The 27,037-nt window shown below is 35.5% G+C and overlaps 1 protein-coding gene across 1 annotated transcript in view; it reads left to right on the forward strand.

The window, feature by feature from the left end:
- CEP152 (centrosomal protein 152) overlaps positions 1-26,836 on the forward strand; it is a 33,017-nt gene extending 6,181 nt beyond the window's left edge. The window contains exons 3-27 of the mRNA XM_062583688.1: positions 20-86; positions 298-639; positions 1,126-1,294; positions 2,050-2,190; positions 3,318-3,457; positions 5,281-5,481; positions 6,218-6,365; positions 7,579-7,670; positions 8,560-8,708; positions 9,756-9,963; positions 10,850-10,963; positions 11,074-11,204; positions 11,383-11,511; positions 11,660-11,795; positions 12,599-12,790; positions 13,403-13,675; positions 14,114-14,245; positions 15,291-15,941; positions 18,613-18,787; positions 20,260-20,439; positions 23,195-23,276; positions 23,361-23,467; positions 24,196-24,352; positions 25,339-25,442; positions 25,666-26,836. Coding sequence (XP_062439672.1) covers positions 20-86; positions 298-639; positions 1,126-1,294; positions 2,050-2,190; positions 3,318-3,457; positions 5,281-5,481; positions 6,218-6,365; positions 7,579-7,670; positions 8,560-8,708; positions 9,756-9,963; positions 10,850-10,963; positions 11,074-11,204; positions 11,383-11,511; positions 11,660-11,795; positions 12,599-12,790; positions 13,403-13,675; positions 14,114-14,245; positions 15,291-15,941; positions 18,613-18,787; positions 20,260-20,439; positions 23,195-23,276; positions 23,361-23,467; positions 24,196-24,352; positions 25,339-25,442; positions 25,666-26,708 — 5,263 coding nt within the window. The 3' untranslated portion in view covers positions 26,709-26,836. The remainder of the gene's footprint in view (positions 1-19; positions 87-297; positions 640-1,125; positions 1,295-2,049; positions 2,191-3,317; positions 3,458-5,280; positions 5,482-6,217; positions 6,366-7,578; positions 7,671-8,559; positions 8,709-9,755; positions 9,964-10,849; positions 10,964-11,073; positions 11,205-11,382; positions 11,512-11,659; positions 11,796-12,598; positions 12,791-13,402; positions 13,676-14,113; positions 14,246-15,290; positions 15,942-18,612; positions 18,788-20,259; positions 20,440-23,194; positions 23,277-23,360; positions 23,468-24,195; positions 24,353-25,338; positions 25,443-25,665) is intronic.
- Positions 26,837-27,037: the final 201 nt, after the last annotated feature.

Below are 27,037 nucleotides of genomic sequence, written 5' to 3' on the forward strand. Positions count from 1 at the left end.
GCTGCTTGTCTTTCTCTAGATCACATGAACCTTGGAAGCATGATGGAAGGTGGAATGATCATCCGTTGATTACTGATCCTCAGAATGTAAGCTTTTTTCTAAGTAGTCACCTAATTAATAGCAACTGCTTGTTCAGAATAACATGCTAAATATTCTTTAAGTTAGAAATGTGCTTTCTGTGTAGGTGACCTACTTTGCTCTTCAGCAGAAATATTTCTTCTACCTTGCTGGTAACCCCAGCAAGAAAAGAAATCTGAGTTTTGATGGAGCAATTCTAAATCTCTTATCCATTAATAGGGTTATGAACAAGGACAAAATCTATTTCCTGACCAGTTACTGTGTGACCAGCAAAATAACCATGTTGAAAAACATTCCAAGAAATGGAATGGCCTATGTAATGATGAAGAAAAATGCTTGTACGAGATTAAGGAAGATTACTGTGGCCAAAACAGTCAAGAGGATCCTGATGATGTATATCTTGGTAGAGATGGATATAACGCTCCAAACTGCTACCAACAGAGCAATGTGTATCATCTGCCAGAAAACTTCAGGCCATATATGAATGGCCATAAACCAGAACTGAATAATAAACAAAGTAAAATAGTACTTTTTCCAGATACTTCGAAGGACCATCTAAAGGTATTTCAGAAACTGGTATATTTTTGTCTCTTCTGGAAAGACTTAGTAGATTTATAGGTGCTGGCAGTAGTTTGTAGGTTTTTTTTGTTTGTTTGTTTGTTTTTAGACTGTTACTCTCAATTAAAACGATGGGAGGCATTAAAACAGCCAAACACTAATATCTGGATTTTCATATGTGCCTGTAGTGATTTCTTTTTTTTCCTTTTGTTTGGCTAGCTATAGGCATATAAGGTAGTATGGATGTGGTGCACTTTATAAGTAAGTTATAAATTTTGATGAAGGCTTCCAATTTAAGTGTGGTGAAGTCTCAACTTCAATGGAGTAAGTGCAACTTAAGTACTTCGCTGGATTGGCACCTGAGAATGAAAAGCTACTAGAGCTCTTCTTAATGTGAACATGTAAATCAAAAGGAGAAATACTTTCATTGAGCAAGACTACATTTGTAGCTTTTATTTGTTTGCCCTTATGTATATATTGTCACAACAGCAGTTTGGCGCGTCTGAAGTTGTTAGCAGCCAATCTGTAGAATCTTACAAAGTGACATATAAACCGTATCAAAATGGCATTCAACAAAAAGTTCCAATGACCCAAGAAGGAACCAGAAGAAATGAAGTGTTTGAAGATTTGCAGCATGAATTTCTGGGCAGTGATGAAAGTAAGTTTTGTTCTTTAGGCTTGAAATAATAAAATCTATTGAAATCAATAGGGGACTTTTCATACAGTATTAAGAGAACAACTGAAAAAAAAAGTTGATATACATTATTTTTTATTTTGATCTAAACTTACACTGGGATGCCCCTGTTCCTTCCTTTCTTTCTTTTATTTTTTTTAACCTTCTACTTTATCTATTTTTTTTTTTAATGAGGGCATTAACCTTTCAGGGTATTGAAAAATGTAATTTTGACTGGTGAGACTGAACAAGAACAAAATAAGCTATTTTACCTTCTGATGGCTTGATCTTGAGCACTGCTGGTATGCAATGTCATGTTAATTATATTGGAAACGAATGGCTCACCATGCTGAGAGGTGCTTTGCTTGATGCCAGATTGGGCTTTTCTGCAAAGTACACTTCAAATGACAGTTACTTTACTCTGTTCCCTTTAGACATCTTGAGGAAAACTTTGTAGTTATCACTATACTGCCTGTGAATTTACATCATGTAAATACTTATCTCTGAGCTTATTGTTAGTGATGGCTAGAAAATTGTAGGCACTAACAATGGAATTCAAACCTAATAGAGTAACTGAGGTGATGTGAATCTAACATAGATAAAAAATAATATGCTTGTGTACCATCTGTGAATTTGACACTGTATGAAAGATTCTTGGAGGAGGAGTGATTTATGTTCATGACTTGGTTAATTCATTGCAGTTATGCTGACTTGTCTGTACGCTATTTTAAATTTGGCAGATTCTTCAGAGAATATGCAGATTATTCAACTTCAAGTTCTAAATAAAGCAAGAGAAAGACAACTGGAAGAACTTAATGAAAAATTAGAAGAGAGTGCACAGCAGATTAGGTATTTGAATCATCAACTTTCAATGGTCAAAGGTAAAATCTTTTTGTAAAGATCTCTAATATCCGGAATTACTGATATCTAGCAACTTATTTGTTCTGAAACTTCTGTTTAGTTAGTATTGATTGTATTTATAAGCTTGATGTGGAATCAAATGTGGACCTAACCCTTTACCCTCAACACTGTTGTTTGAGAGGTAGTAAATTGAAATGAGCCTTTTCTGCTATCTTGCTGCTATTTCCTGTTTTCTTTCAGCCAGAAAGTAACCTGAGGTATTCTAACATCTGTTAAATGTAGTAACATCGTGAGCTATGACTCTTTTTTTCAAGTACTTAACAGCAGTTATTGTCATGATAAGACCCTAATTCAATAAAATATTAGCATTCAGACAATGTGTTGGCATATGCTTAGAGTAAATGCTTCTCTGGATTGGAAGTTGTCTCAACTTAACTTTTACTGCATTGATTCTGAAGGCCACCATCATATTCTGGAGTTCTCATGTGCTAGGCATTCTAAATGCAGAAATCTAGAATTAGAAATGAGAAGCTAGTGAGTTAAAAGTACCTCCCTGCCCCCCTAAAAAAGGCAAACAGGAGAAAGATGCCCGTGACAAAAAGATTTAGTACTGTATGGTTTAACTGACCAATTTCCTAGACTATGTGTAGACGGAAGTTCTTCCAAAGTGATAAAAGCTGTCAAGGAGACTGGTGGTTGTCTTTGTCTATTCCTATAGGGAAGAAAAGACTAAGACAAGTCATGAGCTTGGAAAATTAAGAATATGTGTAGAGTGCAAAAAGATACCCCAAATTCTCTATCTTTGGTCAAGTGTTTTGCTGTGTCTTGGTTAACCCTTCAGGGGAATCTGTTTGTTTTACCCTCACATATCTGAAGGATGATGTTAATTCTTGGTGCCAACAGAACACCAGAGTTCTGAGGGTACAAGGTATGAGTGCTGCTAGCCCTCCTGGAGGGAATGCAATTGCTGTAGATGGAGATTGGCTGAACCTTTTTGTGATCTCTTGTGCTTCTCAGCTCCAATAGAACATGAAGGTGGGCTAGTAGAGCTTTGTTCTGTAGAGCAGGATATTGAACAGTCATGTTCTATGAGCTTGTTGAATGGATGCTGTTCTTTGTTTCACTCACAATTGCTATCCTTTTTTAGATGAAAAGGATGGTTTGGCTGTTAGTCTTCGTGAGTCTCAAAAACTCTATCAAAATGGAAAAGAACGGGAGGTACATCTTGAAGGTCAAATAAAAGCACTTGAAACCCAAATTCAGACTCTTACTGCCAGTGAGGAACAGGTACTGGTAATTATTTTTAAACTGTTAGTTGTAGAAGATTTCGACAGTTAAAATATATATATATATATATATATATATATATATATATATATATATATATATATGTATGTATATATATATGTATGTATAAAATATTATGCTTCATAGTCTTCTGGCATGCTGTTCATTGACAGAAGTTGAATATATGATGAATGAATAGGAAATTTTGGTGGAAAAATCGGTTTTATTAAAATCCAGGCAGTATATGACGATTTTTAGCAATTCTTGCCTGAAAAAGTTGTGAACTGACATACAAAATGTTGGAGCAAAAGCTACATGAACATAAGTTCAGCCTGTTCCAGTAACTTTGTATTATTGGTCTGGAAATAGTCTGTCAATACTCACTTAATGGCTTGAGCCATACCTGTGGCTTTGAAAAACAGTCATATTACCTACTAATATGGGATATTCTGTTGAAAGCCAGATGTTAAAGGCTTTCTTTAATGAGGAACTTTTTTTTTTTTTTTTTTTTAAAAAAGCATTGTGTTCTTGGACCAACCTTTGATTTTTAGATGAGTCACTTTGGCTACAGCAGTCAGACTGTAATGAAAACAGTTATTTTAACATACTGCATTCCTTAAGCCATGTCAATAACTTCTCTCATGCAGGCTCATTTGGGTTTTTTGTTTTAGTCTGTTCCTGCCTGACATGCCCCTTGGGATGCTTTATAAGACCTTCACTGTCACTTCTGTGTCTCCATGACTCAAAACAGGATGTTTTTACTTTTTGGTAGATAAATACACTGGAATTCAAATTGTGCTGATTATCTTAACATTCACGGCACAAAACTGTAACCATCTGTAAGGATCCCTTCTTGCTTTTCTCTCTCCAAGTAATAGAAATATTAAAAGTACATATCTGGGACAGGAGACTGGAGCTTTTTTAGTGGAACATACTTTATCTTCTGCTGACACTCAAAATTAAAGGCCCCTTCAAGTAGTGTAACTTGAAGCAGAAAGATTTCCATTTTTAAACAGTACTGTATCAACCTGCTGTACTTCCCTTATACTTTTTCTTGGCATCTGTGAAAAAAGCAATAATCCCTTCTGGTTACTGCTTTGAACTTTCTTTTGTTAGACAGGAGACACAAAGTGTCAACTTAAATAGAATGTGCTTGTGTTTTTTTTTTTTTTTTGTTGTTGTTGTTTTTTTCTTCTCCCCATGCTCCTTGTTTCTCAAGACAGTGATTGATTATTTTACATACTTTTTAGACAAAGATGTGAGTGAACTGCCTGTAAATACCATTTTGGTGTGGATAGTGTTTTTTTTGTTTTGTTTTTTTTTTTTTTGTTTTTTTTTTCCTGTGTCTATGGAGGAGGGTACTGAAGCAGCGAAGGGACAGCACAAGGCAAATCAAATTCTCGTTTGGGTAACTGAAAGGATGGAAGATGGAAGTAGTGACAGACCAGGCCCATAATTATACTGAGGTGATTTTAAGATACTTTATCTAAGGATGCTTCTTGAGTTTTGTGAAGGGGATATGGGAACTCAGTAAAACCCTCAATAAAAATTAATCAGCTGAGTTAGAGATATACAGAGAGGAAGGTATCTTAAAATATGCCTAGAGCTCTCAGAAGTTTCACTAACAAAATTGCTGGAAGACTGATCATGTTTTACTGACATTCTGATTTTTGCCTTACTTATTTCACTTAGAGAATAGATTACTGTTGAAATACTAGATTTCTTGTAGGAGTTCCAGCTCTAAAAAATTACCACTCAGTTACGACACTGTTAATGTTTAAGATATGCAGCTTTTCAGATCTACTCTAATACTGTTCCTACAGCTACTGAAGCAGTCCAAAGTGGCAGAGGTAGCCATAGAAAGCATGCAGAAGCAGCTGTTAGAACTTCAGCGGTCAGACGCCCTTCAGCGAGCCAGAGAGCAACATGAAGCTGTTATTTCAGCACTCAAGCAAAAGTATGAAAAGCAAGTATTATTGTTAGAGCAGAAACTTGATACTACAAACTCCGCACTCCGAGAGCAGGTGAGAATGGATTTTGGGACACCGTCTTTCAGATGCTGTAGGGCTCCACAACTCTCCTGAATAGCAATTCTTGACCTGTAATCATAATTTTCCCTTCTGAAAATTGTTAACTAAATGGAAAGAAAATTATTCATAAGTCTCAATATTAGGAAGGTTGTGTGGTATGTTCTTACAAAAATCTCCACAGTGATACTGTGGGAGTTTGCATGTAGCAGATGTAGAGAAAGCTCTATTTGAAAAGAAGGCAATAATTTGTCTGTTGCCTTTCTGAGCTTTTATCTTGTACACAATCTTTTTTAATTAAAAAAAAAATCATTAGGTATAAATTTGGGAAGGAAAAGGGCTACTTGAGAAATGGTCTGATCTTTTGCTACAAGACAAACTGTTTATAACATACTGACTAATTCCCAAGCTTTGTTCTCAGAGTGATTGTGGATTCCCAAACCTAGGACAGTTGCTTTATTTTAGAAGTAAGGAGTTAAAAGAAGGAGAAAAAAACAAAACAAACTGTCTTTAAAATAGTACTTAGTATGTTCAGTGAGATTTGTCATGTGATTATAGAACTTATTTTACTTAATGTTTAATAACAGTTGGTTATGCTGTTAAATATATTCAAAAGGTGTAGCCTATGCAGTCTTCGGGAAATTGCCCTCCTCTTTCATATGAGGGAAATAAGAATTTGATTTCTTTAAAATTCTTTTCTTGTAATGTGAATGAAAATAATCTTGCTTCCCAGAATGAGCTTTGCAATCGCTTAGGAGAGCATGTTAAGCAACTTGAAAAAATGCTAGAAGAAAACAAATGCGAAAAAACCGAAATAATAAACCGTCTGACAAGGAGCCTAGAAGAAAGCCAAAAGCAATGTGCAAACTTATTGCAAACAGGTCAGTCTTGCTCATACCTTGTCTTTTCTTGCAGATTTGACTCAAACTTTTTGAAATACGGAATAACACATTTGTCTCCCTATTGAAATGGGATCTACATCAGTCTAAATGCATATTAGACTGTTTCCTACCCAGTACATTAGCCAGATTGAACTGAAGCTTAGTTAAAATAAAAGTCAGGGGAAGAAATATACAGCAATTCTGAAATTAAAGCTTTTAGGTTTTGAAAGGTTTAAGTGTAAACAGCCGTAACTTTTTTCAATAGGTAGGTATTTCTGAGCAGAGCTGTGCTTTTGCATACGTTCTGTACTTCAGTGAAAAAATAATTCAGTGTTAATTACCATTGCACATTAAATTGTAATGAAAAGTAATTGTTTTGTAGTTGGAGGTTGATTCTAGAGAATTGATATTAATAGGACTATTTTTAATAGTGTGTAGTTTTTTTTTTTTTTTTTGCCCTTTATATGTGTGGCTTGTACCTACTTTTGCATGTTGAAGTTTTTTTAATTTATTATGTGTCTTTTCATAGAATCCAGCCATCTTGACTAAATTAAATGTCTGTTTTAATGGATCCTGATTTGAGAGCCTGTTCTGCTTGAGAACTGGTAGTCTAGGAAAAATCAGTGTTTGAAAATTTCAGGGTGAAAGGGAACCTTACTAGTTCTTTAAAATGTAAATACGTAATTATGAATACAATAGGATATTTAAGAGTGTAACTGCCAACTGAAGAAAGATGGTGATTTTGCTCTGTGCTATATTCATCGAATATCTTAAGAAATTGGCAACTTCACGAGGCTACTCTATTAATTTTGGGAGGAAGGGAAGGTGACCTGTTTTCCAGGATAGTCCTGTTCCTGCTGACTTTCTGGCACAGGTGCATGATTTTGTTTTTTCTTCTGGTGATGTGCAAGGACAGTGAACACTTGTCATGTCTTGCGACTCATGGCTTTTATTTTAAAGGTACTATTAAAAATTTTGAAGAAATAAAGCCACCATAATAGTGCTAAGCTTTAAACAAACTGCTGTTTAGAGAACCTTCACCTCCTCACTATAGCAAGAAATACTCTTTCACGTAATTGTTTGTATTGGAGAGCTCAAGGAAATAGAATAATACCTTTTGTGAGAGTCAATCCCGCTATTTTTTCAGATGTTATGATTCTTGCTTATTTATATTTGTCTCTCCCTCTCCCCTGCCCTTTCTTCCCTGCAATAGGCTCGATTCAGGAGACAAATCAGTTACGGCTTCAATTGCAACAAGCTCAGTCTGCACACATGATAAGCAATAACATGAACAAGGCTTTGCAGGTTAATTCATTTTATTAAATATGTTACCATTTTGACTCTAGATGGGGGCATTATGGGTAAGAAGTTGGTAGGCTGAAACTTTCTATTCGTCTCTTTTTGGAAACAGCGTGTTTCCCTTCAGTGAAGAATTATCTGCTTCTTCAAGTATTGTATGTTGGACCTCTCTTTTTTTAAAAAAAAATATATATATTGTATGCAAATATGTTAGCAGCGCAAACTTTATATTATACATCTATCCAATCTACCTATGGAACAACAAAAATGTAAACTTGCAAGTGCTATGTTTGGACATGACCAGGAATATCCTACATTAGACTATAGGAATATTTAGAAATAAAATGTTCTGAAGTCTGCCTTTTGCCAACCAGAGGGAATACTAAGGATTTCTCTTTTGAAATATGGTTGGAAGTCCGTGTTTACGGTATAGTTCAGGTATTTGACTTGTGTAAATCTGTTAGCTTGGAAGCAATGACTCCTAATAAGTACTAGAGTAGTAGTCTGTTTTCACAGATAATGTATACCCTTTTTTGTGTAGTAAAATAGATGACAGCAGTGTGGCAGGAGAGAAGAAGCAAGAGCAAAAGAAATCATACTTAATTTCCTAAGTAATCTGTAAGAAAAAGGACAGGAAATATTCAGTGATAAGAAAACATTCCCCAATTAATTTGTAGATTTTATTATGCTTTGCTGGAAGAATCAAAAAAGATAGTATAACAAAACTGTTTATTGTAGAATTAAACCAATGCTAGGATACTTCAATAAACAAGCTTATCATTTAGAAATAAGAGCTCTACATATCTGTTTTTGTAGGAAGAGTTGTCATTAGGCCTGATTTGTTTGCTTAGAGTTTCTCTGCTCAGTGTAATTTATTTCTGTTCCTTTCTTTAAGGAAGAATTAATGGACCTGAAGGAAGAAATAACTTTGTATGAATCTGCTGCCAAGCTTGGAGTGTTTCTGAATGATGCAGGTGGAGAGCTGAGTGAATCTTATGTAGATTTGGGGATTAAAAGCAACTGGAAAAAATCAAGATTCTGCAGGTATTGAGTGATTCTTAGTAAAATCTAAAGCCCCCAAGAAGTTATACAAGTAATGCATAATATCTGATTTGTCAGTAAAAGATAGTCTTATAGGACTACTATGTAATTACTTCAGAATATTTGGAATAATGTATATATTGTCAAGGGATCTGGGAAACAAAGAACTGAATATAATACCATAATTTGAATGCCTAATTGCCAGCTGAGAAATCTTCAGACTTTTCTTTGCTTTTCTTTAGGTGTGAGATTGGTTTGTTTTCCTCCTTTTGGTGTTATTTTGGAGGGAAAGGGATATTGTAAAATTAAGTAGCAGCATCTTTTTACTATAAGCTGCTCTAAAAACTGAAACCTCTTTTAAAAAAAAAAAAAAAAAAAAAAAAGCTTTTTGTATCAATTACTGCTGGAGTAAGATAGAAAGCATTTCACAAGTAATGAGAAATTCCTCATTATATTGTTGCACTATGCCTAAAACAATCGGTGTTACATGGCAAGAGAGATTTGATTGTGTTCCAGAAAGCTTGAGACCTGCTTAACTGTAGCTTACCCCATATGGGTAAAATCTAGAGCATGTAGTAGAGACTACAGTAATGTGCTTGAGTGCTCAGTCTGTATGTCAACAGCATCTTAATGTCTCAGTACAAGGCAGCTATATCTTTTTTTGCCCATAGAAATGCATAGTCTTCATGTTAATTGTGTGGATAAATGTGTAGATACCTTTTTGCTCAAATGATTACACTTAGTTACTTAAAGCTGTCTTTTAATACAACCATTCAAGAGTTGTTATACTATGTGAGGTGTTTTGAAACAGCAAGTCTTTTATGGAAATAACAATGAAAACCTTTTCTGTACATTAATTACAACATGACTAATAAAACTTTTGTGTCTGTTTCTCATTCTTTTTACTCCTATCTTATACTTGAACGACTGTATTGCTGGTAGCATTAGTTGCTCGTCTTTTGCTACGACCACCTTTCAAATATCTGTGTGTGCGCAAATTATTTTTGTTTGTCTTTTATAAAATGGAACTGGTTGTGTTTTCCCTACTAGTGCAATACAAAATAGAGACCTGGATAAAGAACTCTCTAAAGATGAAATTATCATAGAATTAAAAGCTGAACTGGAACGCTTATTGAGCAGTAACAAAACGAAGAGAAACAAGATTACTCAATTACAAAATGACCTTAAAGATTACCAGAAAGCATTAGAGGAATCCAAGCAGTTGCTGAAAGCAGAAAAAGCATCAAAAGCCTCAGAGGTTTGTTCTTTTTCAGCTTATGCTTTAAAAAAAGAACTTGTGGAAGTGCACTGAATTTAAATGAACCAAACCAACATTTAAATCTCATTTGAAAACAGACCAAAGAATGAAATTGTAGCTGTGTATTTATGGCAGATAAGTAAATCTGTTTGATCTTTAGGCTGGTTTTGCAATTTTGGTGATACCTTGTTCTGTATCTTCAATGAAAAAGAAATAACCTGAAGAAATCTCAGAACTTGAGTAGCAATATCTCTTATTAGATGTTCTCTGATGTGAAGGCCTGGGTGGTACGCATTAATGGCCACTGCCTTTTTCTTTTTTTTTTTTTTTCGGGGGGGGGGGGGAGGTGTCAGCATTCTATTTTACTGCTGCCTTATTTAGTAAAAAATATCTCATAATTTCTCTGAGAAAGCTGATATTAAGTTCAACAAGGAACATTAAATAAATTACTTTTTGATGATTCTACTAAGTAGTTTGATCACTGAAGAATCTTCTCCATATTGTATCCCTCTTCACCCTGGTATTTTAACATCCCTCTATAAATTGGACAAACATCTAATGTCTGCTTTTGTAATCCATAAATTGTGATCTCAGTATGGGATAAGAAAAGAATATGCTTAGAATGTACACACGCAACTGGATGGTAGCTGCCATTCAGCTTGCAAATGGGATATCAACTGTGTGCTTCTTAAACTTCAAAATATTACGAATTTCAAGAATTCATACAGAATAACAGTGATGCTATCTGTATATTTTGTACTGCAATCATTTCCTTCTTTCCTTTGTGAGTAAAATGTTTATCCAACAGTTGTAACTTTTTTTAAAGCATCAACTTCTAAAGCAAGTATGCCTTGAAAGATCTCATTTTAATTTTGTTTTGTTTTAGCCTGTGAAAAATCTGAATGATACTTTAGTAGCTACTCCATCTGTTTCTGATCATCTTAAGGAAGAGGTTCTGAGACTCAGAAAGGCTAATGAAAATTTGATGCAGGAAGTTGAGGTAAGATTGAAATACTGTAAATTCCTTAAAATAAGATTGACCAATAAAGTTGTGCCAAAATCTGCAGTTATGAAAGTTTCCTTAAAACCGTTCTATTGACTTTTGTTCAGAAGCATGCTCTGACTATTGAAGAACTGAAAGCAAGTGAGGAAAAGCTGAAAAATTCAAATCAAGATCTCTGTTATCAGATGAGACAGATGGTTCAAGATTTTGATGAGGATAAACAAGAAGCTATTGACAGGTAAGCCTGTGGACTCTGCTTAGTTCCATTTGTTAACTTTGGTCCTGCATGTATGTCCTTACACCAGCTAACTATAAGGAGGGCAACATTAAAACTATAATTTTCCTTAAAAAAAAAAAATGGAAACAACCTATTAAGAAGAAAAGTAGAGTAGTATTTTTCTCTCTCTAAATCATAGGTGTGAAAGAATGTATCAGCAACATCATGAGGATACAAAAGCTCAGTTTGAGAAAGACGTTGTGGAGAGATATGCTGCAGAAAAACAGCAGCTTATTCAAACTTACGAAGAGACAATATCACAGTTCAAGTAAGGCTTATTCGTTTTTCCCTCTTTCACTGAAATTTCTGCATTTCTTATCTAGCATTCAATGCTAATTACACTATTTGTGAAAAAACGAAAGTTTGTTCTCTGAATGTGAAGACTAAATTTGTTATAAACAATATGTGGTCTGAAGGGCTGACATGGAAGAGCTGAACAGCGAGATGACTGCAGTGAAGGAGTTTTATATAGCAGTCTGTGGTGAGAAGGACACCTTGGAAACTACTTTAAGGCAGAAATTTGAGGAAGAGCAGCAGCTGAAAGAAGAGAAGGTACTGATGAAGATACCTATAAATTGTATCGCTTGAGACTGTTTTCTTAATATATATCTAGAAACATATTTAATAATTACTTTGGGAAGGTATTTGGAAGCTATGCAGTTGCATCAGAAGTCTAGCAAGTGTGGCATATTGGTTGTAATTTAACCTGCTACTATGTCCCTTGGTTTAAAGTAGAGAAGTATTCCTTCCCAATAGCTACTTATTTTCACATAGTGATGTTTCTAAAAATCATAATTATGACTCTTTACAGGGCTGAGTCAGCAATGTGAATTTTTATATTTGTGAGACTTTTTCGAAAAAAAACTTGTTGATCATAGAGGTTGTCTTATATTTTCAGAATAGTTTTCAATAATTATTTAATAAATTGAATTTACTGTATTGATTTAAAAACTTGCTTTGTTTTTCCAAAGTATTAGTGTGAAATGATGAAATAAATAGGTCAGCTGTCTTGCTAGGAAGTACAGTAAAGATAGGCAGCTTAAAATATACTGAAAGTAAAGATACTGACTAAGAAAACTTCTTTTTGGAGCAACTTACTCCAAGTAGTTCAAATATAATGCCTTAAAACACCTCTTGAGAGCTAAATCTCTTATCTAGATATCATTGGTAAGATCAGTGTGCAAGCTTTAGGGAGTTAATTGAATATCATCATGCATGCTAATCACTCTGTTCTGGAATAGTTTGCTGCACCTTTGGGAACTGAATGCTTTTATAGAAGTTAGTCCAAGCTGATGTTTCTTGTGTGCTTTGTGGGTTTTTTGTTTTGTATTTTTTGTTTTCTTTTTTTTGCCTAGCTTAAGAAACAACTACTAGAAGAGAAAGAAGTCTCACTTAACCATCTGAGGATTGAGCTTGAAGAGAAGTACAACAATTCTATCATAGCAGCAAAGAACCAATGGCTGAAAGAAAAAGAAGTTTATATTAAACAGCAGGTTGAAAAGGAAGTTGCTTTAGCCAAAGTCCACTGGGAGAAGGAAGAGAAAGAGGTTGGAGCTTATACTAGAGGATTTTAAATTACTTTTTTTCAGAAGGAAAACTTGTATATAGATACACTTATAAAATATTATTCTACCATTTAAAATAGTTGTTAAGGATCTGTTGTTTTAGGAGCCTCTGAAGTCAGTAGGTATTAGACACACTGTAGAGATGTCTTATCACAGCTAATCACTTGCTGAAGTGTTTCAACTTGGTATCTGAGTGAATGGTTACATTTTTTCTGTTTTTCACTCAGGGGTCCTATAAATGTGCGTCTCCCACCTCATTGGCTAAAGCTGTGGTGTTGCAAGACAAAAGCATTCATTTTTAACTGAGTATATAGTCAGAAATGTAATTGGGGAGAGGAAGGAAGGATGAAGCATAAAAGGACCTAGTAAGAAATGTCTCAGTTAAATTTTTATTATTATTCAGAAATGTAGATACTTGACTTGGATGGAAGGAACACACTGCCTTTGAACATGGCTTTGCTTTTCTGTCAGGGAGGATTATTGGTGTAAACTGAGTTTTTTTGATAGGGGTTTTGTTGCTGTTAAATGGTGGTCAAGTTCTAATTATTTAGATATTAGAGAGATTTTTTTTTAAAAAAATATTTTTTTCCACAGGATAAAGAACAAGTCATTGCAAAAGTAGAAGGAGAATGGCAAAGCAGACTGGAAGAAACAAGAAGAATTTTAGTTGAATGTAATGACTGCAGCAGCCAAACTGACCAAGGAACAGTTACGGATGAAACTTTATCTAAAGAATTAGCAAGGATTGTTGAGGACCAGAAGCGGCAGCTCCAGAAGGCACTGAAAGAAAAGATGGCCTCTGAAGAGGCCTTAAAAGAACTTGAAATAGAACTGGAAAATAAATACCGTAAAAATCTCGCCAGCCAGGTAACAAATAATTGTTCTGTCCGCCTGGAGGCAGTAAAACTGATGTGCAAATGTGCAGAATAGGTCTAGATATGTTTTAAGCACTGTCACCTTAATAATTTGTACTTGTGACCTCCTGAAGAAGCAGTAGCATATCAACTTGTTTTCCTAGATATTAATTTTTCACATCTTACACAGTTGGTAAAGTTTTGCAGGAATTTTGAACAGAACTGTGCAAAACTACTTGTGATTTATACCATTTTTATTAAGGAAAACATGATTAACACTGTCATCATTTTGGTAGATGAGAACAAGAAATGCAACAGATGCAGCAGGTCTGATGAATTTCTACAAACAGTCAATCCAAACTGAACTATTTTCTTTCATTGTTATGTGTAAATAGTAATGAAATTGTTTTCAGTGCTGGTGATTGAAGTAGCTTCTTTTCCCTGTTTATAGGTAGATGCAGCTTTAACCCAAGCTCATGCCAAGTGGCTACAAGAATTAACAGACCTCAAAGAGTATAAAGTAAATCTGAAAGCAGAACAAGAAAAATGGGAAAGGGAACACAAAGAGACTGCAGCAAAGCAGGTAGCACAAAATAGTTGCTTTACATGTATTGCTAAACTGTTCAGTTTCCTAAATCTTGTACTCAAGCAGAGAAATTAACAAACGTAAATGGGCAATCATTAAGGAGGCATGTTTCTAGTGTCCTGTGACATGGAGGGTTATTTGTCGGTAGGGTTATGTTTGTATGAAAACTTGGAAATCATTTCTGAAAGATTGCTAATGATCCAATACTTGAGAGAGATAAATCATAAAAATATAGTCTCTGCGGAGTGAATCAGTGGGTAACCTAGAACCAAATAAGTTAGTAGATACAAAAAAATAGTGTGAGATAAAATTAATTGTTGTTGAGTGGAGAGGTTGTAACTATACCTCATATACCTCATATAAACTAATAGAATGTTCTGTCCACATTGTCAACGTCTAAGGAAGAATATTAATATTCTGTGGCCCTTACAACAAGAACATGTGTTTTTTTTTTTTTCTTTTTATAAAGAACAAAAAGTTTTAAAGTGGGCATGGCTTAGTCTTCTAATCAGATTGTTTCATGTCAGTCATAGAATCACAGAATGACTTAGGCTGGAAGAGGCATCTGGTGGTTATACGGTTCAAGCTCCCCTCCACCTCCCCCTTCAAATCAGGGCCAACTTGGTCATTTGGTCAAGCTGAAGTTTACGCCTTTGTGACCAGATAAACACTCATTCTTTGCCCAAAACACTGGTGTCCCGCATCAATGTAATAGAAGAGGAGTGAGGATCTCTGTAAGAAGATGCAATTTCTTCTGGTTGAAAGGATTTTGTGGCCTTGAATGAATGACCATTAGTAGTTTTATAGTTTCTATATTATGAAGCTACACTGCAGGGGGTAGTGGTGTGTGTGGGAAAAGCTGCTGGGCTTATCTTACTCAACAGTACAATGAAATGTATTGTAACAGCATATCAAATGGCTTAATATATGGTGGTGGTATTCAGCTGTTTCTTGACTCTTGATGCATTTAATTAGTGTAGTGCATCATGCTTTAAAATTAATTGTGTGTTTGTTAATGAGCTGTCTCTGTTATATTCACCAGTTAGCTCTAGTTCTCTCAGCTGCTGAAGAGAAATGGAAGAAAGAATTTGATAATACAGAGAAATCTGGACTGAGAATGAAAGAACTTGAAGAAAAGGTGCTTTCTCTCCAAAGGGAATTGGAGCTAAAGAAAGAAGAAATCCCCGCAATTATCAAAGCAGAAGTAGCAAAAGCCCGGGCTCAGTGGAACAAAGAAAAGCAAGAAGAAATCCTTCAGATTCAAGAGCAAAATGAAAGAGACTACCGTTCATTTTTAGATGATCATAGAAACAAAATTAAAGAAGTACTTGCAACAGCAAAGGAAGATCTTGTAAAGCAGAAAAATGACCTCTCTATACAGAAAGAGGCAGAAATAAAGATGTTACTAGACCAGAAGCAGCGAGAATGGGAAGCTCAGCAAACAAAGAGACTTCAGGATGAAATTATTCAATATGAGGAGAGGACATTGTTTGAACTTGAGTGCTTGCTAAGAGAAATCCATGAAGAACTAGTCAACTGCACAAAAAATGAGCCTTCTTGGAAGGATAAGTGTTTCAGCACTCCCATTCAATTAAATCAGCAATGCAAAGAGAAAATAAAGGCTTGCCTACAGAAGGCCTACAGAAGCACAGTTTACACAGTCCTGGAAAAGGCTGAACAAGAATGGAAAGAGGTAAAATTATAATTTTTAGTAGTTATAATTTATAACTACCAACCAGAAAGGTTTGGGAAATGACAGTTTGACTCTACATTTTTTTTCTCTTAATTGAAAATATTCATATGATCCTGAGAATCAGTCCTACATTTGAATTCATTAATATGCCCTTTAGAACTATAAAAGGAGGATAGATCTGCCTTCAAGAAGTGAAAAGGAAGAAGGTGGGTGTAGCTTTGACATTCTTAATGCTTAAGCTGGGGAAAATCTGATTAGAAATCGCTTTATTTCTAATACCACAAGTCATTAATTAATGGGATCCACCTACCATCTTAAGTTTGGGAGCCTTTTAAGAGCTCCTTGTGACCTCTTAAATGAGTAGTTCTATAATTAAAGCCTATGTTACTAGCTGCCAAACCAGCGCATGCAAATAGGTGGAGGTACACCCTTGAGCTGTGCTGACCATTATATAGTAATGGTCTTACACTACTGTTCTAATAGTTAATGCATTTGTAGGGATGGACTGCCATCCCTTCGGCTGGTTGCTTTAGTTGTCATCAAAGTAACTCAAGTCAAGGCAAAAGCAAATCTAATATAAAAGCAGAAAAATCTAGTCTAAAGCAGATTGTTTACAAAAGTTTGTGATGATGGAAACGAAAAACCGTGCTTTTGAGTTATCCAAATATTCCCCTGCTGTATATAAGCTGAACACAAGGGACAAACTGAAATATTTTCTGAAGTTGTATGGTAAGGATTTTGGTGTATACACATTTGTGTGTTAAATTATTCATGTCTTCTGTGTATTTAGCAAGAATTAGGCACTTATCCTTTTTAAACAGGTTTGTTGCAACCTACTGATAAGTTCCTGACAGTCTTTTAAAAAACAACATCCCCCAAGCATGGTATATCACCTCACTCTGCAGACTATTTATTTAGAAACAGCATGTTATTGATATCAATGTGAATTATTTTTTATAATAAAAGTAAAACATAATATTGTATTCCTAATTGCAGCAGAACACAAAGTAAATGATAGATAAACATAGCTGGAGCTCTGTGGCTTGCAACCTAGAGATAAAATGGTGAAACATCATTTCATTTTCAGATTGTGATCTCAGTCTATTCCTTTGGAGTTGGTAAAATTACACTTAATATAATCATTAGGTCCAGTAGTTCAAAATGATTTTAGTCCATCCATGAAGCTAATTATCATCTTTACAAAATATCAAGCATAGTGCCTTCATCAGACATTAATTTTCTTATCCTTATTCTTAAGAGCCTTGATTTGAGCTGATTCCAATATTTAGCGAAGGTATTCATCCTGGAATGTGTTTTACCAAAATAATTGTTGATAAAATGAACATGCTAAACAGTAATCCATATGAGATGGTTCTCATATCTGTGACCTCTGGGCTATTCAGTGGGAAGACTTTTTACAGCCTTTCTGGGAGTAAATTTAGCAGTTCAAATATTCCACTGAGGTGAATGTGTAGTGACCATGGATCACTTTTTTTTTCCTTCTGATATAAAGGTGAAAACACTAAACTCTTGCAGATTATCTGTAGTGAAAGTAAATAATTGACCAATTGTTTTATCTCAGGTATAATCTTAATCTTTCTTAACGTTATTGTGGTATAGGAAATTCTTTTTTTTTCTTTTTATGTGCTTGCACAAATGAGGGAAACTATCCTGCTTGTCTTCAATTAGTTTAGGACTAAGCAGAATTTTGTCCAAAAGCTCCTTTTGTATTTCTGTTGTCTTTACAGATTCCTCTTTTGCAATGCTTATGCTTGCAGTAAGTTTTTGATTATGGGGAGCATCCCATTGGAAATGCCATTGCTACCCGACACTCAGCAGCTGTAGAATTATCTAAGAATAGGACATAAAGAAATTTGTCTTATTTTTCAAGTAAAGGCACCAAATGAGTAGTGGTGGAAATAGTGTCATGAGAAATAATTTCATATTCATTATCCAGTTTCCTAGTAGTAGCAAGTTTCTGTTCAGAATTTAATTCTCTAAAGATTTTGTATCACAAATTGCACAATTAAAAATCAGAATTTCTTACTTAAGTTTGATGCATCTTTTGCAACAGATATGCATGCTTTTTGGTAAACTGCTGATAATAAGCAGCTTCAAAATGTTGATTGGTTTGAACCACATTTGAAGCCTGTGCATGGTAGAATCCTTATACCCATCCTTAGTAAAGTCTTGTATTATGCTACCATAACTCTAAAGAAAAGTGACTTTATTTCTCCTGATGACTTACTTGTCCCTCTACTAGCCATGTTTCTGCAGAAACTTGCTAAGTGAGTCCAAACCCTTTTTTTTGCTAGATATGCCTTTGAATAGTTGAAGCTTGCTTGCTTATTTTTTTTAAAGACACTGTTTAATTGTATGATATTAATGGCTACTGACATTTCTAAAGTAAAACTCTGAGGAAAACCAGGTACTACTATTGCAATGAATTATATACTAGGTATGACTTTCACATGTTAGAATAGAGACTTTTCTCGCAATCCAGGCTGCTATCTACAGTTCTATGACAGACTTTAAACCTAAGATACACTTGCTAAAACTAATTGGGCCACTAAGGGTAACTTGTTTTTACTCCTAATATTCTCTTTTTTTAAGTGCCTTTGAACACTTTTCTGCTATGTAGTGAGTTTTCAGAGAGTGTTTTCAATTGCAGAAATATGAAGAACTGCTGAGTAAGGTAAATGAAAAAAGATACTCCTGTGTGCAAAGTGGTGAAGGAGAAACTGGGGACATGGCAAGACCTTCTGTATACAGTGTTGGACACCAAGTAGAAATACAAAGAATGCTAAGACAACTGCCGCCTTCACAGGAAACTGAAACAGATAAAAGTACTGGTTTTGTTCTAATTTAAATTGATAGATCATGTGTCATACAGTTAAGCTTGTTAATAGTGGCTTTTAGTAGTTGATGATTTGTCTAATGCATGCTTATATAACTTGTGAATGATATCATGATATCATGTGGATGATAGAGGAAGATGCAGTTTTTCCCACATTAATGTTTAATGCTGTAATAGCTTGTACTGTGTTAGAAATGCCCGAACTGCATGACAAATGGTACTGGTGTCTAACATTGCTGATCTAATGCTAGATTTTTAAGAGCTTTATTTTTAATGAATATTAGTAGCTTTCAGCTTTTTAAAACTATTCTTCAAGAATGAATAGCTGTAGTATCTGCTGTAGATTGAAATACTCCTAGGTGATTGTGGACAGAGAAATGTTAATACCTTCTGTACTTGGCAGCTAGTAAGCAAGCCTATGTTGATCATGCTATGCAAGATATAATCTGTGCCTTGAAAATGGGTAATACTAAACTAATGCTTTGAAGCTGAAATAATATTATTTCTTGACAGTAGATGAAGAATTTTGTCTTCATGTAAAAGACATTGTTGTGTCAAGAATGATACTTTACCTGGCACAGTAGATATTTGTATTCTTTTAATCAATAACTTTGTTTTAGGAAATCTGAATTTGCAGGATTTTTCTTTTTGGAGGTGGGGGTGATGGTGGTGTGTGTGGTGTGTGTCTTTTTTTTTTTCTCTTTTTTTTTTTTTTCTTTGCAGCATTGTAGCTCTTCACAAGCCATCATCCATACTTTGGAGACTGTATAGCTGGGGAAAAGCTTTAGGGGAGGCACAGAAATCTCTCTTGGGCTTTTTGTTTAGTTTAAGCTCTTATGCAACCAAAAAAACATAAAGCAACAAAATCCAAGAGAGTCTTTGGCCTTATGCCTATAATGTGGCTTGAATTCCTTCAAAACCAAAATAACAAGCTGTCTATTAAACACAAAACAATACAAGCAATGCATCTCTTCTGTCTCTAGAGCTCCCTGTCCTGGCTGCAGAGAGTGGCTGTTGCTCTCCTGGAAGTAGCCCAGTCTTTGTAAATCTCTTAGCTTAACTAGACTCAGCCGCATGTGAGCCTTTGCAGCTGGGAGCATCTCTCTTTCAGATGATTCCAAAAGCCTCTATTTGGCTTTTTTTATTTATTTTATTATTATTTTTTTTTAAAACAAATCAATACACAGATCTCATGACTATCTGTGCTCAGACGTCTCTCTAGAATCAGAGCATCAAAAATATGAGTGTATGGAGGCTATGAGGGCTTAAAGACTTGATAGATACTGTTGCACGTTCTGTAACTGGGATCTAGCCTCTTATGATTCTTTTAATTGGACTAATACACTGTATGCTTTCCTAGTGAAAAAGAGTATCTAAGTTGCATGTTAGAAATAGTAAGATTGGGTTTGATTCTCCTTGATCCCATGGGTGATATATAACTTCTAGTAATTGCTGTTGCAGATCAGAAGTGTAAGAAAAGGAACTTTTGGTCTCATGAAGATTTCTGCTCTGAATGCTGCTGCCAAGAGCTTGAAAAAAAGGAGACTGTGTGCCAGGATTTGAAAAAAAAGTTGGAGAAAGCCTGCAAACATCTTCAACTTGCTGTAAGGGAGCACAAAGCTAAGGCAGAACAAATCCAAGGTTAGCATTGTTACTCACCTGGAAAAAACTTTGAAGAGCTCTGCCTTGTTGGCTGCATGGAATCTTTCACCTCTTGTGTTATAAAGCCTTCAATGGATGTAATGAGTGTGTGTGTGTGTATAAAACAGTATGCATATAGAAAAAATAATGAACTCTTGGCCCTAAACATTACTATCACACATGTGTGATATTAAGAAAAAATAAGGAAAAATGAACATGTAACAGATCATCTTTGAATTTGTGTACATGTGGATCCCATTGCCAGTGAGGGTTACATAGATTTATATTTTCATATATGAGTCTGGGAGGTCTTTAGCTGGCTCCTTTGAGGCTGTATTGGTACTGCGTACATACTTACCCCGCATAGCAGGAGTATAAAGAGCAGAATAGCCTCAAATGCTACCTGGTTCCTCTTGGCACCAGTGTTAATAAGCCATTGTCCACAGTTTCTTGTATCTTCCTGTAGTTAGTAATAGATTTAAGCTGTAATTGTCCTGATTTCTTTTTTAATCTTAAACTAGGATTTAAGTAGTTCTTATTTAAGTAGTTTTTATGTAGTTTCTTTGCCTTTCAAATCAAGACATTCTTGTGTTGCTTTGCAACAGAGAAATATAGGGCAGAATAGTAGATTTCATCCTTTATTTCTTTAGGTATCTTAATAAAAGTCTCTACCCATAGTAGAAACTGAGATAACATGGATAACACTGTTCTATATTAAACCCCTTTTCACCTGTACCTGTAACTATCTCTACTATCTCTTGCTTTCTGGGCCTTGTATTTTGGCTGTTTGCTCAGAGGAAGTCTTACCGATTCATCTGTCTCTGAATGGTAGCAAAGGTAACTTTTATTGTCTAGGTTGGTTTCTGAGAGCAGTTGTAGAAAGAATACTTGCTCTGCTTAGTTCCTATGCTCGAACGTTTGTTTTCTTTCCTGTTTGAGATATAAAAGGAACCCTGTGCCACATGGTAAATTCAGTTGGTATCTGAGGAACTCTTTTACCCCTATATTTAAGTTGGTAGATGTCTTTGTTTTCATCATTAGAACAAAGAGGATGACTTTCTCTCTGAAGAAAAACATGCTGGCAATTTGAATAAGAGCATCATTCTCCCTGCCGTGTTTTTTTTGCTTGGGCTTGTCTTGGTGGAAGATAATCATGGACACTAAACGTGTGGCAAATGGTCAACTTAGAGTAGATGCCAAGTAGTAGGTTATACCAAGGGACTAAGCACACCATGTGCCACAGACTGGTTTGTGGTGTGGGTTTTATTTATTTTTTTTTATTTTTTGGTAATATGAAAATTCTCAATTGCCTGCTCTAATAAATTTTATGGTCAGCAAGGAGCAGTAAAAGCTGTATGTTGTAAGGAAGTCATTCTTGCCAGCTAGCAGACTTGTATGAACAAGGCCAGGTGGGTAAATTATACAGATCTGCAAAATACTACCCTCTGAAATTTTTGTCCAAAACCATGTAACTTGTAAACTTTCTTGAGCACCAATGAAAAATTGAAGGATAGTAAGAGATCTGCTGATGAAAACAAGGCTACTGCTGTCACTGAGAACATCAGGGATACATCTGTCAAATGTTAAAAATGAGATGAAAACCACAAATGAGAATTCTTGAAAGCTTTTTCCAAACTTGAACTGTTGAGTTGCTTCATTCTGTATTTGTTCCTTGCTTTTTGGGTTTTTTTTCATACATCTTCCTAGAGAAAAAAGCAAAATTTATCTGCCTTTTCCAGGGCTCTATCCTTTATCTTTTCTATATTCTATCCATGAAAGCTATGATTTTTTTCTTCAAAGAGACTCTGTTTTGATAAAGCATACCGCTCTTCGTGGTGTTGCTTTTTTTTTTCCCCCTTTCTCCTTTTATTTTCATATAAGAATTTCTGAGACTGGATGCATTAGTAGTATCTCCAGCAAGCATGTATGATCAAGGATAGGTGGGAACTGACACCAGTTCATGCTGCTTTTCTTCCCTAATAATAAACTGTAGAGTTCATAGTTGTATCAAAGTTTGTCTATCACTTCTTCAAGTTACGGTAATTACCTATGCCCTTTTCAGAAATAACCATTTTCTTAGATCACATTAAATGGCTTGTAAATGGATTTTCAGGATCTTTAACTTCCACTTCAGAAAACAACACGGTGGTGTCAGTATGCTGTCTGTACTTCATGATCAACAAACTTTGGTGTCGGCTCAAAGCCCAAAGCTTTTGGAGGCCTTTTGTCAGCTTCACTGTTTGCTCATTCTCTGCTGACTCATAATATTTAAATGGTTTTAGAAGCACTGAGCACAATTCAGCATGAAAGTCCTTTTTCTGTAATATTAGTTTGTGATGATTAAGAAACAAACATTTTAGCTTTTTCCATCCCAAAGAAGCTATGGTTGCTAACCCACAAACTAATCATTCTTTTCTAACATTTGTCAAAACAACCCTCGTTATTTTCTCCCACCGTTTCTATATGCCCATCTGATATATGTGAAGTTTCACCTCCAGCTCAGGCTCAGTCATGGCATATAAAGGCTTTAGGATTACTTACTCTATTAGATGGATTTGTATTCAGATTTCACTGGATTGAGTTCTGATCAATTTGTTAATGCTTGTCACTGACAGCTGTGCATACGCTGTTGATGCTTTGTAACATTATATTCTTACACCAGAGATAGCAGTTACTGTGTAGTAACTTAGGTTGAAGTCTACTTGAATTTAGAGAAGTACAATGAATTATGGTTCATGACTTTTTTTTTTAATAGAAAACGAGAAGGCTCTAGAGGCTCTAGTTGCAGAAAACTCTGAGTTGAAGATTAAACTCAAAGACCTGAGAACACCGCCAAGGTATTAAAAAAAAAAAAAAAAAAAACTAATTTTTCATAAGACAAGCTGCCTTTCTTGTGCTGTTTAATTTGTGTGCTTCTCCAGGTCACTGTCAGAGGGTGCCATCTCAAAACCTTGTACATCCTGTGATACTGTAAAAGGGCTGGAGGAAATGCGTGTTCAGTACATTAAAGCTGTGAGCAAGATTAAGAGTAAGTATTAAAGTATAAAAGGCTAGGAGAGCAAAATAATTTACTTTGTTAGTTCTTCCTCCTTTCGCCAAATCACGCAGGAATCTGACAGCAAAGTCATACAGGAATTACATTTGTGTTCTTAGAGTAAATGTGAGAAATGGAATTGTCTTGTACAAGGCTTAGTGTGATGGTTTAAGCCATGTTACACTATCCTTACTTTGTACAATATTGTATATTTTTAAATGGTAAAATCTATTTTGTGAACTAATCTTGTTTCTCTAACAATCTACCTACTCCTTTAGCTTGTTTTGTGGAAACCTATTTTTACTCTTGTACTATAACCTGTGTTCTGGGCCTTAGTCAGCCTTTTGGCAGAGAAGAGGGGACTAAGTCTGCTAGGTCTTACTTGACAGCAGCAGGTCCCCAAGTACCAACTATACTGCCATCAAAGAATTCCTGGACCCAGATTTACTAACATTCCTCTCAAATCCCTGTGCTTAGTGTTGGCTATTGGCTAAACGCTGCTGAGGAGCCAGTGGCAGCCAATATGAAACGTTAAACAAGAACTTAACCGGCTGGCTCTGCGTCCTGCACAGCATTTAGCCAATAGGCAACGCGAGGTGCAGGGATTTGGGAGGAATGTTGGCTGGTAAATCTGGGCCCTTGCTGCCTTGCTCTGTCTGCTAGACAGTCCCAGTTCCTTTTTCCCTTTAGGGAGTCAGTACTAATGAAGTGTGTTTGCTTAGGTGATATGCTTTGTTATATCCGTGAAAGTAAGGAGAGAGCAGCTGAAATGATTAAAGCGGAGGTTTTAAGAGAGCGCCAAGAAACTGCTCGGAAAATGCGCAAGTACTATTTGACGTGCCTTCAGCAGCTTCTTACTGATAATGGGAAACACGAAGGGTAAGTTCAGTTATGTTTGTCTGGGAATTAGTATGGCTTTTGAAAGAAGTGCAGTAAACTTCTAGTTTAGTGTTGAGTTTGTCCAGTTGTGGTGCAGCCCATCTTGGAGCAAACCATGTCTAACCTGAAGTCTTACTGGCCTGCTTTAGTATTCCAGCATGAGATTCCCAGTGAGTTTTATGACTGAACTTGAGTAGTCTAATATACTATCTAGGGTTCTTTGACTCTCCTTAATATTTCCTTCAAGTAAAATGCAAGGTTGGAAGAAGAAGAAAAAGGAAATAAAACAGCACTAGCATTTTGCAACTATTGTACATCTTATTTTTTACTAGTTTAAAGGTGATCTTTTAAGGTTGAGATAGTAAAAATTTATTTGTTCTTCACTGTTTGTGTGAAGCATTAAGACGACTAAAATACTTCTAGTTTTGTTTTTGGTTTCCTCTGGTCTTGCTGGAAGGCTTGTCAAAGTAGTCTGACCTTTCTGAGCCTCAATTGAAGAAGCAGGGCTGGTTTTGGATTGTTAACAAATCTTTTTCTGGAATGTGTATATGGCAGCTGATCACTTGTATTTTTTTTTTAATGCCTGTTTAACAGTCTGTATTAAGAAACACCTCTAAATGTGCAATGCTTTAAACTTAGCAATTTTCTACTGATTTGTATAATATTCCAAGGTAGAATCTTGTAAGCCTTATCTATTTCCATATAATAGAAATTGATTTTAAGGACGGTATTTTGGACAATGGGCATTTAAGAGTGAACACTAGAAACGTCCTTTATGGTATGTAGGCTTTTGTCTAAAAACAAAGGACTAGAGAAAACAACAAATTCTGCTTTTTTTCTGTAGTATAGATCTGTTGATAAATGGTGGTTGACATAGAAAGTCTGTGCATTCTACTGTTAAAGTTATTGATGGCTTTAGCTGAAATGACATAGGAAAAATTAATTAACCTTAAACTAAACTTTTAATGTTCTGTGATTCTCGGCAGAGCTGAAAAGAAAATAATGAATGCTGCCAGCAAGCTCGCTACAATGGCTAAAGTCCTTGAAACGCCTGTTCGACACATACCCCAAAGCAAAGCTACCCACTCAGGTATGTTGGATTAGATAATTCTCTTACTTGTCCTAAAGGTTTAGTGCATATAGTACTGAAAATACAGATGGGCAGTGAAATAAGTTTTTTAAGCTTGCCAACAGAAATGTAGACATGAGCTGCTTATTTTGATAGTGCTAATACTGACAATTCTTTATAAAAAGTGATTTTTCTTCCAGCGTTGTTTCCTTCAATTAATCAGTTTCCTTCCCTTCTCTCGTAGCTCTGCTATTAAATTCTGATCTGCCAACTGGAGTTGAGCACTCAAAAAGAGATTTCATGCTTCAAACTAGGCCAAACCATATGGAAAGCAGATCATGTGCTGAAAGTACTACCCAAAAAGCCAATGATAAAGTTGTTCAGAAATGTGTACCGCATGACTTGAGAGAGCAGTTTGATGCAGCGCAGACTGAAACACAGTATGTGCTTCGTGAAGGAGTGACCCCAGGTTTCCACAATGGGAATAATTCTAAAAACCTACATGTTACTTCAAGAGATGTTTTGTCAGAGTTTTATCCAAATGAAGATGGAAGAAGAGAAAAATACAGCCCCATCGTAAATGCAGACAAAGGACTGTTGTGTGCAGCTAGCAATATAGCAAATCAGAGTAGCCCTCCATCTACTTCTCGAGTAAAGCTAGGAACTAAGCATACATCCAGCCGTATGAACGGCCTTGCTATCCCTGGGCCAACTCATTGCATGCTTGAGAGCCAAAGTGAAAGAACAGTCTTGAAAGAAGATAAATGTAACCAGCTGTGTGGAAACCGGAAGACCACATCTGAAAGAACTCAAGATTTTGATGTTCAAGGAACTCCAGAAAAGGATGAAAGAAGCTGCAGTGAATGGAGTTCTGTGAATGGAAGTCTGCACCTGGATAGTGGCAACATGTCTTTGCTGTATCCTGAACAAAAAGCTGGTACTAGTGACCAAGCACAGATTGTGTATTGTGAAGAGTTTCCTCACATCAAGTCACTCTCCTCTGCAGATGAAAATGCTAGTACTTCTGAGAAAAAACCTACTCATGACAAGATTCTTGGCACAAAAAACAGCATAAAAGTTTACAGTAAAGACCATCTGAAAGTGAACCTAGAGCATACTGCATTCCTGAACTCGGACAAATCAAATCCTGCTGTCACGCAACTCAGTGCATCACCAAATTCAAATGTAGGAAAATGCTGCAACCAATATTTGAAGAAAATGGTGCAGGTTCCCCAATCTTTTCAAGAAGATAGTGGTTTTGATAGCCCACTTTCTAACTTGAACTGATATCAGCGGTTCCCAGTTTTGTGTGTGTGTGTGTGAGGTGAAATAATATATTTAAATAAAAGCTTGAGGAATGGGGAAAAACCTGATCAATGTTACACAATTTGAGACTGTTACCTGAAGAAATGCTATAAAATTAATATTAATGGAGACTTCTGTTTACTTTGTCTTGACTTTTGTAGTTTATATTGTATATGTTTATTAAATAGAATCTATTTTTATATTTTAAGTTTAGCCTGCAGTGCAATTTTTATTTATATAAAACAAAGGTACTGTAACTTGTGGTGATCTTTTAAAATGGTTATGAAAACTCCAGAGCTCAGTATGAGAGA

The sequence above is a fragment of the Rhea pennata genome, chromosome 10 (assembly GCF_028389875.1).
Source record: "Rhea pennata isolate bPtePen1 chromosome 10, bPtePen1.pri, whole genome shotgun sequence".
NCBI classification, from domain to species: Eukaryota; Metazoa; Chordata; class Aves; order Rheiformes; family Rheidae; genus Rhea; species Rhea pennata.